This window comes from Tenebrio molitor, chromosome X, assembly GCF_963966145.1.
Source record: "Tenebrio molitor chromosome X, icTenMoli1.1, whole genome shotgun sequence".
In the NCBI taxonomy this organism is placed as follows: Eukaryota; Metazoa; Arthropoda; class Insecta; order Coleoptera; family Tenebrionidae; genus Tenebrio; species Tenebrio molitor.
In genome coordinates this window covers 9,710,869-9,729,317 of record NC_091055.1, presented here as the reverse complement: position 1 = coordinate 9,729,317, position 18,449 = coordinate 9,710,869, and the positions used below count along the sequence as shown (strand labels likewise).

At 37.8% G+C, this 18,449-nt stretch overlaps 1 protein-coding gene across 9 annotated transcripts in view; it reads right to left on the bottom strand.

Moving 5' to 3' along the window:
• The window catches only part of LOC138140334 (latrophilin Cirl-like), a 94,247-nt gene that overhangs the window by 40,239 nt on the left and 35,559 nt on the right, over nt 1-18,449 (bottom strand). For 8 of the 9 annotated variants that reach the window (XR_011162487.1, XR_011162488.1, XM_069061293.1 and 5 more), the window contains one exon: nt 4,877-4,976. Coding sequence is in view for 7 of the 9 variants with exons in the window: in XM_069061293.1 (XP_068917394.1) it covers nt 4,877-4,964 (88 nt within the window). In the remaining 2 variants the exon portion in view is untranslated. Of the gene's footprint in view, nt 1-4,876; nt 4,977-17,103; nt 17,430-18,449 lie in introns of those variants that run through there. The other variant, XM_069061287.1, reaches the window with a different exon arrangement.

The window sequence follows — 18,449 nt, the reverse complement described above, 5'->3', positions numbered from 1 at the left end:
AAGTGTAATGAGTAACGATTTACAGTCCCTATTTCTATCGACAATTAACCAGCTTTTGACCGCACTTAACGGTAATTACTTGTCATCGATCGCCATTATTGTCGCATCATGTCCACTAATTACCTCAAAAATAGATAAACCTAAACATTTGTGAGCGGGAAGTGTTTAGTAAATAATTAAAAATTGTAAGGCCTTCTTCACACGATGTATCGGAGCATTCGCGTGTTAACTTAGAAATACGACCCCATTATAAACACTTGCACGGCGCTAACAACGTTCCTGTGTCACTTCCATCGCCTTATATAAATTTCAACAACTGTATAAATTCAATAATATTCGGTCGAATTTGAAACGATATCGACCACCCCTTCTATTACTGTCATTATCCCAATTACAACACAAACGTAACACCGACGACACTGATCCTCAATCATTTTTATCGATCCAATTTCTCAGGGGCGAGTCCCGGAGTTTTAGATTTTTGCTTCTTTTAGATTTAGAAAAATAAAATGTTTGCGCCAAGTTGACTCTGGCGCACAGTTACGACTTTGGAGAAACCGGTGATACCGGAAATGCAAATTCATAGCTTTACATGTATGACAAATGTTTACTGTAAAATTCCATTTAAACGGGAGACGGCACGAGATATTACATTTTTAACAGAAGGGCAAATATGTTGTTTCAATTTTAATCAGAAAATTCGAGAGCGAGTCATTGTTCGTCGGCGGCGTAAGTGGCCCCGCCGCAATTCCTTTGCAGTTATTAAAATTAAGCAAAGTGGAGTTGATGTGATTACGAGAAGACGAGGGGAAAATTGAAAGAAAGTGCTAGAAAAATTCGATTTTAATTGAATATTGATAAAAGGCGGTCGGGGTTTGGGAAAATGGTGGGACGAATCTGACATTTCGAGTGTTGTGTAGATTGGGTCAAGAGTAAAGGAAACGTGGAAAGTTGTCTTGTATGAACGGCCGGTGCAAGTTGCAACGTTCTAATGTAACATCCCCCGCAGCAAAGCGAAGCAACCCTTGTCGCTAGAAAATCAATAGAGACCTGAGCACGACCGATTGTAGGGTTGAGCCGTAGCACAAGATACCTGTGTGTTCACTTCTTGCAGTTGCAGTCTCTTTGGTGAATTTTCAATCGTCTTCCTCCGATTATGATGATGAAATAGATAAGGGGGAGGAATTTCGCGTTACACACTCGACTCGCGTCCCCGAGCGTTTCAAAAATGAGACACAAGGATTATGACAAAAACGCGATTGAATCCTCAGACGGTCCAATTTTGACCGCTTCCGCTCTTGGACAACGCTTCTGCTGGCTCAGAAGTGTATTTGTTGCACCAAATTATAAATCAAATAATATCGGAGCGAGTGGAAACGTCCGACGCGGACTGGAAGTTTGTTCAACATCTTGTTTATACTTTTAAAGGTGCCAACTCTTTTATATGTTTAGAAAAGTATAAGAAAAGTTCACAAAGTTGCAGAATTTTATCAAGTAAACTAGAACGATATCTAAAAGATATATAGTCTTTTACAATAAATGGAGTTTTTGTTGGCTTAGCACGAATAAGGGAAAAATCTTGACGCTAACACTTTCCAAACAGAAAAGGTTGATTTCTCGGCACATCAACCAAACAATAACCGTGGCAAATACCACACTCGATCAAAAATATACCTCATTTGATAATAGCATTTGTTTATTAGTTTATTACCTCCACCACTATTGATTGTCATTAGCGGCGGCGATAAATTATTCATTCGATAGTAACAATAAAGCTGATAACACTTTCTGCAATAATTTACGCGACCACTGTGGTCATACGTGGACAAAAAAAATTTCTACGTCGGCGTCTACACTTTGATCGTTTTTTTACCACACGGAAATGTGTATTTTTGTATCATCGTCGTAGATAATTGACATTGCGTGCGACAGTCGATCCATGAAAATGGATTAGTCGTTTTGACGTGAGAGTGCAAGTCGTAATGAGTGCACAAATCTGTTCGTTAAAAATGACCCGCCAAAAAAATGTCTACCTGAAAAAGCGCCATCATTCGTGCAAACCAAAAACTAATTGGGGTTGTTGGAGTTTGGAAAAAGCTCGACGCGTCGGACGAATAAATTATAAAGTTGCGTCTGATTTTTTGAAATTCTTGGATGACAAGGTTGACCGTGAAACTTGCAACTTCACGTGAGTTGTCACACGATATTTGTAAACTTCATTTGGTCTCGGCTCGTTAGGAAGTTCCCGGTGATATTTGAACGGACGGGAATTTCCAAATTCATTTAAAATTTGGTCGAGCGTCTGCTGGAAATTGTGTATAATCGATGGTGGATTCGGATTGATCGCCGACTACCATAATTAAACGAGCAAATCTCGATTCTATCGGAGTTCGGGTTCGAACACTTACGAGTCTGCGGGTCATAACAATAAAAAAGGACCAGATTAAGCGTCTTCAAGTCGGGGCAATCGCAAGGCACGTATTACATGAACCGATCGAAAAAGGACCGGACGCCTGTATTGTTTACAGATGAATTAAGGTCTTGGCCGGTGTCCAAAAGCAAAGGACAATGCGGTAGCAAAATTGATGCAATTTCGTCAATCCCGCGCAAAAAGGCGAGCAAAAAAATCATTGGACCGGGAAGTCATGTGTCGGTGTTGTATTCGTGATTGTGAAGTTTTTTATCAGAGTTATTTATCGGCGGTGGAAATTATGTTAACATTCAATTAGGAATGTTTTCAATATTTTCCAGGGAAGTTGGAAAGAGTTTGAATAATGAAAAGGCGACGAGCGCCGTTTGTTGACGATCGTCGCGATGGTGTCGATTTATTGGAGAAAGTGATCGTCGAAAATTGCGTTGTGAAAAAAATCTTACATCAAACTACAATTTATGTGATTGGATGTCGTTATGCAGGGTTGATCGCACAACAACGATAAACAAGTTACTATTATTGCGAAAAATCCCTTCCGCCTAACAATACGAACGACCCTTAGCTCTTCCGGGTATGATCTAGCCGGAGTAATATCGCATAATGCGCCACTCTCGCCGGAAACGTTTCGAGTTAATAAGGTTTTTGGTAAAAAAATTTTGTCAATCTGACGAGGCAATAACCCTTCTTATTAAATTAAACGGGACCCTTCGACTCGAAGGGATTCGCCCCGAACGAAACAATATTCGGGGGAGGGTGTCGACAGGTCCGGTCTAGGAGTCGAAGTCCGTCCGGAGTTTGACCGATTGGCGTAAGAATGCAAAGAAAGTCGCGTCCGAGCGTGGTGAAAAGTTGGAATGTTTTTCCGTTGGTGTGGAAACATGTTGCCGCTGGGATAAGGGAAAAACCTATATAATTTAATTTATTTGATAGCATGCCGTAACAGAAAAAAATATGGTTCGCTTAATTTCAACGGTAAGAGAGAATGCAGCAATTTGTTCCGCTGGAAACGTACTGCAACTTAATTACAGTTTAAGCTCAGGAGTATCGAACTAAGGCCGTGTTATTGGTCCTAGACGAGTGTTTGTGTTTCATGCGACTGAACAGGACCCGTTTCTGGAATTAAAACATCAAACCCTAATTCGGAGACAGTTCGTGCGATGGAATAACAATGCCCAATTTGCCCCTAAACCAATGTATTTTAATAACGGCCGACAACACTCACAATTATTGGATTTTTCAATTATCGACGCTCTCCCGCCTCGACACTCACTTATTTACTTAAACCTTCACCTTCGCTCGGGGCGGCTCCCACCCCACGATTAAAAAAATCCCTCCGACTCGCTCAAAAATCGAACCGCTAATGGAACGATCGAACCAACTGCTGAAATTTTTTATTTTTCTCGCTATCGATCGCATCGGTATTGTAGTGCTCCGGGTGCAATTATCGATTGTTTGGCAACGTCGACTCTTCGCCGTGTTGCAAGGGGAGATGCGGCTGGTCATGATCCTCGATGTCATTTACACTTTACTTACAAAGCTAAATCGAGCAAACACGAAATTAAATTAAAACATTGCCATCCTTCGCCACCCCTTTCCCCCCATCAATTTTTATTAATTGTCTTTCTGGCTCGTAAATAAAAAGAAATGAGTTGCTTTATCGAAATCGCACATAAATATCTTTTTTATGAAGATTAAAATTCGTGAGAGTGTAAATAAATTCCTTATAATCGGCCTCGTAACGGCGCAGCGTAATTAATTTTCACGATGCCTGTTTTAAATATAACCCCCGCAACGATCGATAATACATCCGAGAACAGATTACACTGTATGCACTTATTGGGCTATGAAATAAAGAATATCCAATACGCATAATGCATACAAAGAAATGAACGTGTTTTCGAGTGCATCAAATCAAAAAAGGGAACCGGCTCATCCACCAATTCCGTTTTGATTCTGCATGTGTAACTGGCTAAGTTGAGGCACGACAGTCGCATGTAACAGGCCAACCGAATTAATGGATAATACGAACTAACGAAGCCGAGTTAGGTAAGGTTTCGTATTATATAAGGTAGCAATTACATCCATTCAGAAAGGAAGAATTGTGAAACGAAATGTAGTTAACGGCGAGTAACTGAAACCCAAGAGAAATTTGTATTTGAGCCAATTAACAAAATCAATACTCAGTTTGGCCGTAAAAGCATCATGTGTGGGGTGGGAAATTGAATTATAACGATATGATTACTTTGAAGGGAGATAAAGTGCATTTAGGCTTAAGAAAATTAATGAGTAAAGTACGGTAGGGTGAGCAAAGACGTTACACGAGCTTGGATACTCTACATGTGTAGTGTATGCAGCAGCGAGTTCGTGTAAATTGGCTACTGTTGGGATAACAACAACACCGGACTTTGTCTTTCTCGCGAGTTGTGCTCGGAGAGACGTACTTACCTAAACTTTTGGCCATTGCCTCCGATATGACAACGAAAGAGAAAAGGAGAAGAAGCAGGCCGGGCCGGACCTTCCCATGCCAGGCCATGGCACCGTCACCCTGAAACAAAACAACATCATTAAAAACTGCAGAACGAAAAAGCGTCGGGTGAAGAACAAAGCGTCTGATCGCTACATAAATATCTGGGAGATCGTGTGTAAATTTACATCGAACCGATTACGAATTACATGAATTAATATCTGTTTTTTTAATTATGTATAATTACTCTTTCCGTGATAATTTTATGCCGAGTTCCATGTTTAATAATAGAAATGTATAGCACGGTTCCGTATCGGCCGCAATCTATGTGTCGTGTTATTGTAGCGACACTGAAACATGACTGGTTTTTAGGAAAATTCATGTAAAAAAAATATTAATATTTAGCCACATACTGCACCGCCGGCAAATATATTTCATTATTTCGTGGCGTTTTTATGGGGCGAAAATTTTATGACAACTTTGTGAACGATGCGTTTATTCGCGAATTGTGTCAGCTCCGATCATGTCGATTTTGGTCGACGAAAACACAAAGTGACATGTTTAGAGCTGGGATGGGCCACTATTCTGATTAATCGATTATTGATCACGCTCTTTCCTAATTTACTCTAATGACATCTTTCTTCCACGAGCTACTTTTTCATTACGACTGCTTCCATAAAGCGTGATTAAGCTTTAAAATATCTTCATAACTTCGGTCTATCTGCACTAATGGATTAAAACACCGCGTTTGCAAAACTCCAACTTTAACTCACTGTCACTATTCTCTCTTACCAGCGGGACTAATCAAAATTTGACGATTAAATTAATCACGACCATCTCTGTTGTTTCAGTTAGTTGTTTTAGAAGTTTCCAGTCAACAAGCATTGTTGTTATAAAAACCTCTACTCTCGTTCCACACTATTCCACGCAAGGTGAAAACCACTCTCGTTATTCTGCCACCATGTATACTATCCAATATTCTGTTGCTTTAAATCTAGCGAACAGATTACTGATGATAACAATTACCACAAAATTAATTAACAGATTTCACAAGCGATTAACGCCGCAACTAAAATTCTACAACCGTGGATCAAAAAATTAACATTGGCTGTACTGATGACGAACTAGTTTCTATAAAGTTTAGGTTACTTTTTGATATCAGCTAGTCAGACTAGGAAAAATCTAGGGCAACTAATTTCATGAAACAGTAGAAAGTTGCGTGACTAAATATAGACAGTGTTGGAGAAAGAAGAGGGAAAAGACCAAACAGAACAATAGTCGAATCAAGGAGTTGAAAGTGAGGATTCTTTTCCAACAAAATCGGTAAAAAGATCAGGAAAATGGGTCTTCAGAGAATTAAATGAAGATCAATGGAAACATTGAACGCTGACTTGAAGATATAAGCTAGCAGAGCTGAGTTGTCTTCTGTCTCTTGAATGAATTTTGATTGTCCTATAGACGGAACGATAAAGAAATCAGTGACAAATCTGGTTTAGTAAAAATAAAGAAGCTTCAAAAGTTGCCGGTAAAACATCTATGATGCTAAGCAGGTGGCGTGGTACTACGGATTTTGCTAAAGTAATTTCAAAGTGGTTAGAAGAGAGAAACTTTCATCAGACAATGCATCTTCATGATAATCTCACATCACCCGAAGCAACCGAAGAAATTTTTAGAAGAAAAGCAAATGCAGCCTTGTTCCTTTTATTGATCAGAGTCCTTTGGGTTTGTAACTACTCTTCTGGTCTGCTCGAGCATCATGTAAAAGGCATTTAGCATAAGAGTGGTAAAAGTTCTCTGAGGAGCTGACAACCAAAAAAGAAGGTTTTATCAGAAAGTGAGAATACTCCCACAATGATGATAACCTTGCAGTAACTAAAGAGACATTAGATTGAAAGTTTTCTGTGTATAAAAATAATGAGCAAAATCGTGAGCAAAATAGATTTGGACAAGCCGAAACTTTAAACATTTCTAATTGCCTCCAATACGAATCAAGGTAGAATTAGTTTAAGTAACAAGTCTTGACGAGAGGATTCCAGACGATTGCTAATTATTGCTCTACGATCATTCTGGAAAAATCATATGAAAAATTAGCACATTTTTGCTATTTCTTCGAAAACTATAGGGACAAGTCTAAACTTGTAGAATTCAAAAATCATGAGTTTATTGTGGTAGCTGCTTTGATAAAGCTGTCTGAAACTTCAAAATTGTCTGCCTCCAGTGTGAAGCGATTCAAACCAAAAGTAAAAGTGGTAGATATATATGTATATATAAATAATAGAACTTGATAAAAAAGGCTCCAGACGATCTAGAATTATTGTTCTACGACCATTTTCGAAAGCTGTTTGAAAATTTGAAAAATCTGCGAAAAATACAAAAGGTGGGTCTCGTCTTGAATTCGATCCAAATCCGGTTTAAATTAAAGTACATATGTATTAGACAAATTGAATTGAATAATGGATCAGAAAAATAGAAGATATGATCTAATGCATTCCACTTTCGGTATTTACTGCCATTTTGAAATGGTCATATTATATGCCTTATTAAAGCAAATGTTTCATCAATGTTGGATTCATTCATTCAAGATGTTTACTAACCTAGTTTTACTGTAACAAACTGTAGTTAGTAAATCTCGTAGATTACACAAGTATGGGTACCAAAATAGAACCCTGAGGTAGGTAAGATCCGATGACGGCAAATATCAATGAATAAATTATTTCCAAAATCAGTCGACAGAAAATTTTGTTTTTGATCGACATGTGGGTTCTTTCCGTTAGCGGTTCTCACCCATCAGTGAGTCAACCGCGAAGCCTCAGCTGGCATTCTTCCTTGTTACTATTTAATTCAACGTGGGGACCACGTCGTCAGCGTAACTTGGGCCGTATCGAAATTCAATAGCACACATCTCTAATATTAATTGTACGTACGTGGTGATAGGCGAGCGACGATAAATAATTCGGATGGTGAATAAAAAAGCGGTTATGACAAGTCAAACATAATTACAAGGTTTAATTACTGTACACATAAATGAATTCCATGTACATGAGTCGACGGTGTGCTCATATTTGATGCATATTTTCATAATGACTAGATAATCGAAAGGATGTTATTGGTGGCAAAATGATGACACCGATAATGAACATGCGATCCTTGGAAATAGTAAACGATTATTTAGTTTGAGCAAGTACGTCTAGTACGTGATGCGATGTTCTGTGCATGTAGTATCGTTCCAGTTCTTCACGAGGGATTTGGACTTTCTGACGACCTCACGACTTGTCTATCCGCTACATATTTTTATCGAAATACACCCTCGTTTGTTCGTTAGGGTAAAAGTCGAGTTTTTTCTAGTATTTGCGACATCCTAGCATCTCTCGGGACAGTTTTACGCGATTGAAGTGGAAACTCACTTGCACGTATTTTATTTAGGAACGTTACAACCTCTCTCGGTCGGCCATTTAATTAAGCGTGTTCTTAATCGCCCGGCGCCCAAGTAAATATTCAGAAATCCTGTTAAATTTATTCATGTCTACGCGTAACGTAAGGGCGGCTTAATGAGTTATGCATGCGTTGCAATAAGAGTAATTCATAAAAGTTATGCTAAAATATTCCGAATCGACCCAGGTGTAGGCTAATACAGGTAAGAGTAATGTCAGTACCATGAGGCAAGCAATTAGTACGGCACTGCTTTCAACGAGTCCATTAGGAGCAACGGTGATAAGAATAATATTCGGAAATTCTACCACACCAAGGAGCAAATTCTGCTTTCGCAATATCAACATATGTGAAAAATCTCATATAATATTGACATATTCAATAGATAGGAAAGCTTCACGGGGATTAGCATAAGGAAAATGCTGACGGTATATATTTATATACTATAATTGAAGCAGCCTGGCGGGGTGAATAGGTATATAATAATAATATGTAGGAGTGTTGCAGGGCGGCATTTTAGCGCTATATCGCGTGCAAGCTTATCGTGTAGAACCGTGTGTATGTGGCTATTTAACATGTACTGCATTGTCAGAAATCAGATGATATACTCGTCACAAGGTTTTTAGTGGGACCATGCGATACAAATGTTGCCAATATCCACTCCAATGTGACACACCGATCAACCGAACGTTGTCTCAACCGATACTACATCAAATTACAACTTAAACGAATTTTAATTTTAAAAATCAGTATACACGAAGTAATTGTGAAGAATAAGAAGACACTGAATGTGAAAGAAACTCTTGAAATGGACACTCCACCAAAGTTCTATTGCCACCGTGGCCGCGCGAATGTTAGCTGAAATGATAGTAGATCACTAACACTGACTGACAGAACGCTATTAATTGAAGGGTATCTTGTTTAAACAAAAATAAATATCTGTATTGAAATGACAAACGAATTCGGCTTTGTTAAAAATCGAGTTAAAATTGTTTATTTATAATTTTTAATGCCAGAAAACAAACAACTTGCAAAAAAGCAAGTGAAATACATATAAATTGAACGTTGCTTCGTTGAAGCTTGAACTGTTGTCTTTAAGAACCTACTAAGGGAGTAGAATTTAAAAAAAATTAAATGTGCACTCAGCTCAAGTTCTATCCAGTGAACGTTAGTTGAAATGGTAGTAATAAAGGTGAAAAACGACCAGTTAAAAGTATTACTTAAGAATAATTTACCTTTCAAAACATTCCTTTTTATTTCAAGAAAAGAACTGATAAGAAATTGTTTTGAAATATAAAATTACAGTTTTCTTGAAAGTGAAATTTCTAAAACTCGGTCAGAAAGTGACATTTGATTTTCAGTTTCATTAAATGAGGAACACAATTTTAAAAAATATAGCTTCTAGCTGAAATGTGTAATACAACCAATTTACCCTCAATTAGTTTTTAAATACTAATACATATACAGGGTGTTCTCGAAATGCATGTTTAAAAAATCGGTAGTTGGTGACGATGAATAGAAGGTAACCATAAATAAAAAATCTAGTAAAAGTGTTTTTGTTTTTGAGATTGTAAAGCGTTAAAAATTTGCTGGAAATTTCCAGTACGCCAGTGAGTTGAAGTAATTGAGAAAAAAGAAACTGGAAATTTCGAGCAAATTTTCAATGCCTTACAAAAATACTTAGTAGAAAAAAATTTTGTATTTAACTTCTATTCTTCGTCACCAACTACCGATTTTTTTTGACATGCATTTCGAGGACACCTGTATAGTAGTCACATGGAATAGATTTTTCACATACAAATGTTTCTTTAATTTTTCAGGAAAAAATTCTGTATGGATGTAGCTTTACTGGAATTTTGTAATACATTTCTTTAAACGATTTTCATCTACACCAAATAAAAAATAGATGAGTCACAGAAGATAACTTTCAAGTTCATTGATCGCAACTATTTTCCAATTCGGTTGAGTTGGGTGTACACCAGACGAGACAAATTTTTGCTTCAGCTATTAGTCAATTTTAAATGAATAAATTATAAACGGAAAAAAATGAAAAAGGAGTCCCCATTTTCCTAAGAATTGAAATATGAAAAATGTAGAGTAGATGTAGTAGATGGGAGGCAGTGTCTAGCGTGTGGGGTGTGAAGTATATAAATTAACGGATACATGATAAAAAGCAGCAGTGAAGTTTTATATTGAAGCGCTTTCTCGAGAATAAGTGAAGCCATTCTTCAAAGAGGCTTTCATACGAATTTACCTCTAGTGAAACTCTTATACAACTTCGACGATCTTGTCGATAAAAAGCATACATTCATTTCTTCGCAATCGCAACTTTACTTTATTCAACTTTAGCGGTTCAACAAACGCGCTTTATAATGCATGTAACGACAAGACGCACATGTAACTCCTCGATTTCACGCAACTAATATTAACTTATTTAACACCTTCGACTCTCCTAAACGGTTTCCTATCAACTATTTATTAAGCGAACATCTCCTCGATCGATTCCTCGTTTCGGCATTCCCGCCGGTGCCGCCAAAAAAAGCGGTTAATTATATCCATGATGTACTGAAACAATTAAGAAATATCCTGCACACGAGACGAGAATACACCGATTTTAATTAGGGTCAATTAGCAATTTCCACTAGAATAAGATACGACGAGTCACGTACGATGCTTGTCATATTTCGAATCAGAGACAAGGAAATTAGTGGAAATGTCGCGAATTTATTGGGTATAATTGTACTCGATAGAAACGTTCAAACTCATCTCTCAATAATTCGCAACCGTAATTGAAATCGAAATGCGACTTTAATCAAAACAAAACCTTACGTGCCGGGCCTCCCATATTAAAACAAAATATTGCTTCCAGCGTTTTGTTTCAATTATTCCAGACAAATACATAACAACTTGAAAAAATATGAAATCCACACTCCCTTCACTTCTTTTTTTTTATATTCGCATCCTCCACTCGACGAGAGCGTCTTATATTTTTATCAGTTTATTGTATTATCTTGCTCTCCACATTTTAAACATGGAATATTCAGGTCGCATAAAACGTTTCCAGTTCTCAAACTTCTCCCAAATTAAGCTATTATTACATCTTGATTTTATTTCTGACGCTAGCGGCATTCATTAAATTTCATTCTTCTCAACACAAAAAATAACCATAAAAACTATAAACACTCACCATTGTTCGTTTATAAATTGTTTTCCCTAAATACAAAGCTGCACGACAATTATACTGACGGCAGATACTTTGTACTTTGTCAAAAAATAGTAAAGGAACAATAACCGAAAGGAAGATTCATTCACAGTGCGCTGACCGATTTTCGGGCTCATTAGCATACCAAAAGTCATTATCTTTATTGTATTTTTAACACTTCGACGTGAAAAACTCGGTAAATGCTGCATTATTATTTATTGCCTGTAATAAATTTCCACCTTCATAAAAAAATATGTAGGAATAGTGGTTTTGAAATGCTGAGAAATGCAGTATTTCTCGGCGTGTCGCAAATACTATACGTACTACTTGGGGATAAGAAAAATTGGTGATTGAAGTCCTGAGGTCTGAAAACACTTGTGGAGAGTGAGTTTGAGAGTAGTAGTGGACGGAGACGAGTGTGTACTTCAAAGTGGACAATTTAACCAAACAAGCACGACATAATGTCGTTAGTATCGAGGGAAATATGAGTAAAATCGACTGTGTGTACACTTGTCATGGCTGTCCTAATGGATTTAGATAGTTAAACTTGTGATAAATAATGCAGAAGGGGTATTTCGTGAGTTAAAATGATGTAGTGAGGGAGAGACAGTTCGTGTAGTGCAATAAGAGTGATTGGTGACAAGTCTGTAAAATATTTGGGAGTTGTTAATAAATGGATGGTGATTAATGAGTATAAGAGAAACCTGGTGGTAACGTAACGTGTGCGGGGGGTGATGTAACGTGTGATGGGATAAATGCGCAAGATGTAAAAAAAAATGTGTGCGAAAAGTAAGAGTAATGGGGTTAAAAATGTTGCGGTGTGGGAAGAGTTCTTGCGGTCAAACGGCATCCGTGACGGAAAAGGTTAGTCCAGTTAGGGATTAATTGTTGTTTACAACCCCCTGAAGCATCGAAACGATATGAATAATAAATGCGCGGTTGTTGAAATGAAATTGGGTAAAACGCGATCGAACCGTCCGACGACAGATTAAAATTCGTTCTAGTGTGTAACGTGAAGTTATCTTTGGGCTTAAATCATACACGGAAAAATCTGTAACGAGTCCGTGTTCTATTTTATACCGGTGCGTTATCGTCTAGTAGGTGGTTTACATTCGAACCTACATGAATACAATCGCCACAGCGCCCTCCACCACTTCCACACGCGTCGTCGATACCGCCGCAGTGTACGGCAATATTTCATCGTTCTGACGCGAGTACGCGACCCTTGCTTATTTCAAATTTCAGGTTGATCAATGAACTTAAAAAGCGTTGGGGGTGCGGGAGCTGAAATTGTTTCACGCGGTCGAGGGGTGGCCGATCAACCGTGGGGGGATGGTATTAGTGGAGGTGGGAGGCCGTCGAGGTGCCGTGATTAATATTGCTTGAGCATGCGATCTGATTTGTGTAAATTGGCAACAATGTGTAGTCTGCGCCTCGGTCCGCGATTTTACCAATCAATAATCCGATAATCGTGAAAGGAGACGACACGTTTACAAACTGACAAAAATCGAACCGAATGGACACCTTCACGTGCCGGTCCTGCGCCAGGACAGGACCGACGGATGAATGAACACGCGAAATGCATAAATTTTATTAGCAAAACAAAAACTTCACGCTTCCTTGTACATATTTATAACACAACAACTTGTTTGTGCCACGACCTACAAATGCTATACATATTTACCGCGCACTTATCACATGAAAAACTCCCATTTCGACCGACTACTACTACGGTCGCACGCGGAACGGACACCGGAAAGTAACCCCACGTCGTAACTTCTCCTTATCCCTATCAACTGACCCTTGTAATTCTTCCACCTTAAAGAATGTACGTACATCTAAGACTCACACGTGATGTCACACAGCGTTCCAAATCGCATCACATTTTATTCATTCCAATTTTAACACTCGTCCCCCACTTTGGGTCACTGCAGACCCCGGTCACACAAAAAGTTAAATTTTGACATTTCCTATTCCCAACAATTCATTTAATAACGATTGTGAAGAGTTCTTGAAGCACACATTCACACTTTATTATCCACCCTTGGTGTACGAATAGACTACACCAGGTGAAGAACTTCATGTAATATTTATTTGCCTTTGGAGCTCTCCAAAATTATCACTTAAATTTCAGTTACGTTTTGTCCCTAAAATAAGCACTTATGATAAAACCTAACTTGATCTTTTGCTTACATGTGTATCTAGTTGCAAAAATTATCAATTCGCTATCAAAAATAATACTGAATATTCAATAGTAAACAGTTTTATAAAGTAGATTTTAAAACTAACAGCAAAAAAAAACAATGTGCTTTGTGTTCCAAGAATCCTGACAGGAAAACGAAAACAACTTTATTTCTCAACGAAAAATCATTTTATTTGTGAAAAAATGTACCAAAAAGATATGAGTGTAGAATTTCAAGATATTGGTTTAAATAGAATTTCATCTCGCTTGTTGTTTTTCTTGCCGGTTGTCACACAATCTAAGACATTTTCTTTCAAAAATTTTGTTGTTATTTTTATGGATCAATATTATTGTTATTGCCGAAATATTTCTCAATATTGATATTCGCAGAAGCATGATAGTTTTTTCTAACATATTTGTGTAACACATTCATGTAAATCATAGTTTTATCCAATCCGGGTCCGGTATGACCCACGACTGCTAAAATATAATTTTGGTGCTGATCGGTAGCAAGCATTAATAATATGTATTCTTTATTACAGCTTGTAACGGGTGTTTTTTAAAATTTGACGTCGAAGTTAGCGTTGAAGAGTCGATTGTGAACGCACCACCGGATTACAACTCTGATCAGCTGTTTAAATCTAACCTCACTTTTTGCGTTGTTTGTATTTTTAATCTGCAATTTGAAAAATCGGTGTTTTTCAGAAGAGTGGTTCATTCACAATCGACTCTTCAACGCCAACTTCGATGCCAAATTTAAAAAACATCCTTTATATTCCATTTGTATTTCAACCACAATAACTTTTGCATTATGTCTATCTACAACTAATCATCTACTTCATATTTGCCAATGTAATTACGTGATTACATCCCATGTCGATTTTTTATTGTCTAATATTATGATTACATTATTATTTGTTTATTTGTATTACAATAACCTACATGTTTTTTCGGGCAATAAAAATACTATTATCATAACTATTATTACTCGCATAACAGAATGAGCATTTTACAATTAAAAAAAAAATCAGTTTCTGTTTCAATTCTTCGTTGAAAGTTTTTCGAAATTTACTTTCTCTTTCAAAAATTTCAACTTTGTACATATTTTTCAGTTTTGTGTGTCCTTTTTGTACTTTTAGCACTTTCTTTCCCAAAACATCTTTTCCGTCTAATTATTCGATAATATGTCCTTGTCGGTGGTAACATTAGCACTCCACTCGTGTACACTTATCAATCTCATTTGGCTCACCACTTATGTCCAATCTGAAGACAGCTCACATCAAGCCCCATCAGTACCGAGCTAACGCTAATTGCTCGAGTAAGCAACAACTGTTCGACATCTCTTTTATTTTTTTAGTGGTGCCGTAAATACCAAAACCGTCGTAAGAAAAATTTGGGAAACGTTTTGACGGTTCAGGGTGAGAATCAAACGCGTGCTTGTTAAACTACGGGAACAAATGAAATTATCAGATAAGAAAAAAGGACAGCGTTCGAGGCATGTTTTCAAGTCGATCTTAAAAAATTCAGGATGTTTTAGTACGTGAAGTGGGTGAGCATTAGATCGATAGGGATCGAACCCCGTACGCACTGGGGTGAATAGTTAAATAAATAAAAGCGAGCAGGGCATTCATTACGGGGTGTTCACAAAGTGTCGTCAATATTACCAGGACAAACAAGTGATAACGATAGTGGGACAGCCGGCAAGTGGCTACTATTTAATTTCCACTTTCCCTCCATCAAGCCGGTCCCTCCTAATGGCTCATCAGCTCTCGTGGGGTGGATTTCGATTTAAAAATCAAAGTAACGACCAACAGGAAGAAAATTATTCGTGTATTGTTTGGCAAATGATTGTGCACATGCACCTCGGCGTGCCATGCGACCATTAACTTACTAATAATTTCTTATATACGCCATGTAGACATATCCAGTAATTTTCTCCGCACACATATAGAATAATCGAATTATTATAATAATTAGGGAAATTTCGAGGCATTATTTCGCACTTATATGCAAAATTTACACAACTTTCGCGTAAAAACTCCACAAAGTGATTTTTAATGTCGACATGTGCAAAAACACCAGGACACAAGTATTGCTATTATTACTTGGCAAATACATGCAATCCTTGCAATTGTGGACATTAGCGGCGCCTTTTATCTCGCGTTTACTCTACCCCTTTCATCTCTTCATTTTCGATTTTCCAAAGCAACAATGAGCTGAGCTAATGACCGACCGATTCATTAACGATCGTGATTTATTTTTTCTAGTATTATTCTCTTTTTCCGCCCTTGTCTTGTCGAGTTGGACCGGTGCCAAGGCATTCTTCGTCCGTTCCATTCACCGGTACCCCACGAATTGAAGAAATACTTGTTTAACCGCCGCCGTCGTCAAAATAATGAACGTCTCTAGTTTTCGTCTGCACAACAAACACATCGCTAACGTGCTACTTCTCTTGTTGTTCCTCAAGAAAATAGATTTAAACTGCAAGATTTATACGTATTGTCTTACTCCTGAATTTATCTTAAATGTTCCTCGCACACACTTTTCTTTTTGCCATCGAAACGCTTAATCTTCAAGATACAAGAATAAATTGATTCAGCAGCGCAACGCTGCTCAACCAACTTTCATCTGAATTAAAGCTTCACCGATTCTCTTTGTTTATACTCAATAGGTTATCTTCCGTGTTGTTTGTTCTGGTCTCGGCAAAATTCTATTCGAAAACGACGAAAAAAAAACCACCAGACTCGACGACAGTCTTGGTGACCTTTTGCCGCACCGGCGAATTGTAATTTACGAGTAGTTTTGTTACGTTTGTTCCTGGCTTTTGCTGTGTTAATTGTGTGTAAGTATGAAGAGTCGGTTATGTAAGCGGTAGAGTTATTCTTGGTGGTGATTCATTCGATAATGAAACGATATTTGTAATATTTCGGCGACAAAGCGACGCTCATGTTGGGGTTGTCGAGGCGGATGGTGTGGGGTGTGAGTATTAAAGCGTCCCTTAAAGGAGCATCTGCATTCGGTAATTGCGCCGCGAGGATATTGCAAATTGCAAATACAAATTCTCGAGCAAAACTTAAATTGACTTATTGCAGAACATTGTGGTCAACCGAAGCACGGCTTTACCTCGCGAAAATTCCCGAAAACTCTTTGAGTGTTATAACAGATGTTAATTAAATATCTGGTGCTCGTCGAGATAATTAATATTTGCCTTCTTCGAGATAAAAGGGTGATGCATTTAAACTGTCTTAAATATATATAACGCCAAAATTTTCTCTAACTAAGGGAGGGATCTATCATAAAGTCATTAAGTGGCAAGACGGCGTCGGAGTAACGCGATACCGCTTTCTTATTACACAAATTTATGCAAAAATATGAAAATTACAACGACAACTTACTTTTATAAAGCATTATCCATATTAAATGAACGAAAAATAAAAAACAATATTAAATCACCAAAGTCAGCACCAGACAACCGGAGCCGAAGCACACTTTACAGCACGACAACAAGAACTGACTCAACCGCACCAACCTGAACCATCTTCTTGTAAACCGAACGGAGAAAGACGATAACTGCGCCTCCAGGTGGATGGAATTTCAAATTCCAACCTTCTGAATCTACCTGTGTTAGTTTCACGGCCCGTCTGTACACATTTTCGATTCTTTGCCGTCGCTCTTGCACGAATTTTCAACGATTCCCGTCCGGAAATGAATTCGTTTACGACGCATTTCATTCGGCATCAAACAATGGCGCTAACTAAGCGACTAAAAACAACAATGGCGTCACGAACATTATAGTTTATGCAGGACGGGATTAACAAATTATTGGACGACGTCCAACCAGTGGCGTATCCGACAACCGGACCGTCGCCGTTCGATACTTTCACTTTTTCGCCAGATGAACAAACTACTTTTCGACGATAATTCAGGATTGCCATAAATATGTCAGAGGTAAGTATAAATCGGAGATCTGTTCGGCGCCCCACGGCTCGCCACCCTTGTTGTACCCGAGCTTGATTTTATCACCCACCAACTAACTTCCTGTCGGTGAGCAGTTGCAAGTCTGATGAAACTAGGAAACAAAATTAAAAACCGACAATTACTCCGGAAAAAATCACTATGTAAAGCGATCCTTCGTCCAACTCGTGGGGTGAGCTGCAGACCTGTTTGGTCTGGCAAGTTAGTTATACCAACTTGTACAAAATAAAAAAACTTCCTTCATTTCAACGTTATTAACAACTTTTACATTTTAACATCATTTTATTTCTTTAAAAGCAAGTATTCCACCATCCTACAAGTAAATCTGCTTCTTTCATAAAGGTCCAACTTTAAAAGTCGTATTAAAACTTCTATTTAACTTACGACACAAAAAATCGACCAAACTTATTAAGAACAAGAATACGGAGACACTGCCATACTATAGTCGCACTATCTACGCTCCAGACAACGATCAAATTTGGATTTTATTTTACCATGACAGGTGTACAATTTCGTCTCGTTCCAACTTTGCATAAAGTTGAATCGTGTTAATTTTTCGATTCTTCGATCGATTGTGCGTGTACAATTTTAACATCTCTGTAAGTCAAATTTGTTAAAATACGAGAGAGGAAGATAAAAATTGCGCGTGCTTATTGAATTAGGTTGTGCATTAAGGGCGATTGTTATTTCGTGAAGAACAAATTAATTTCGCGATTCAATTAAAAAACTTGTTCATCTGTTGTAGCGATCAAAAAAGGTGAGAATC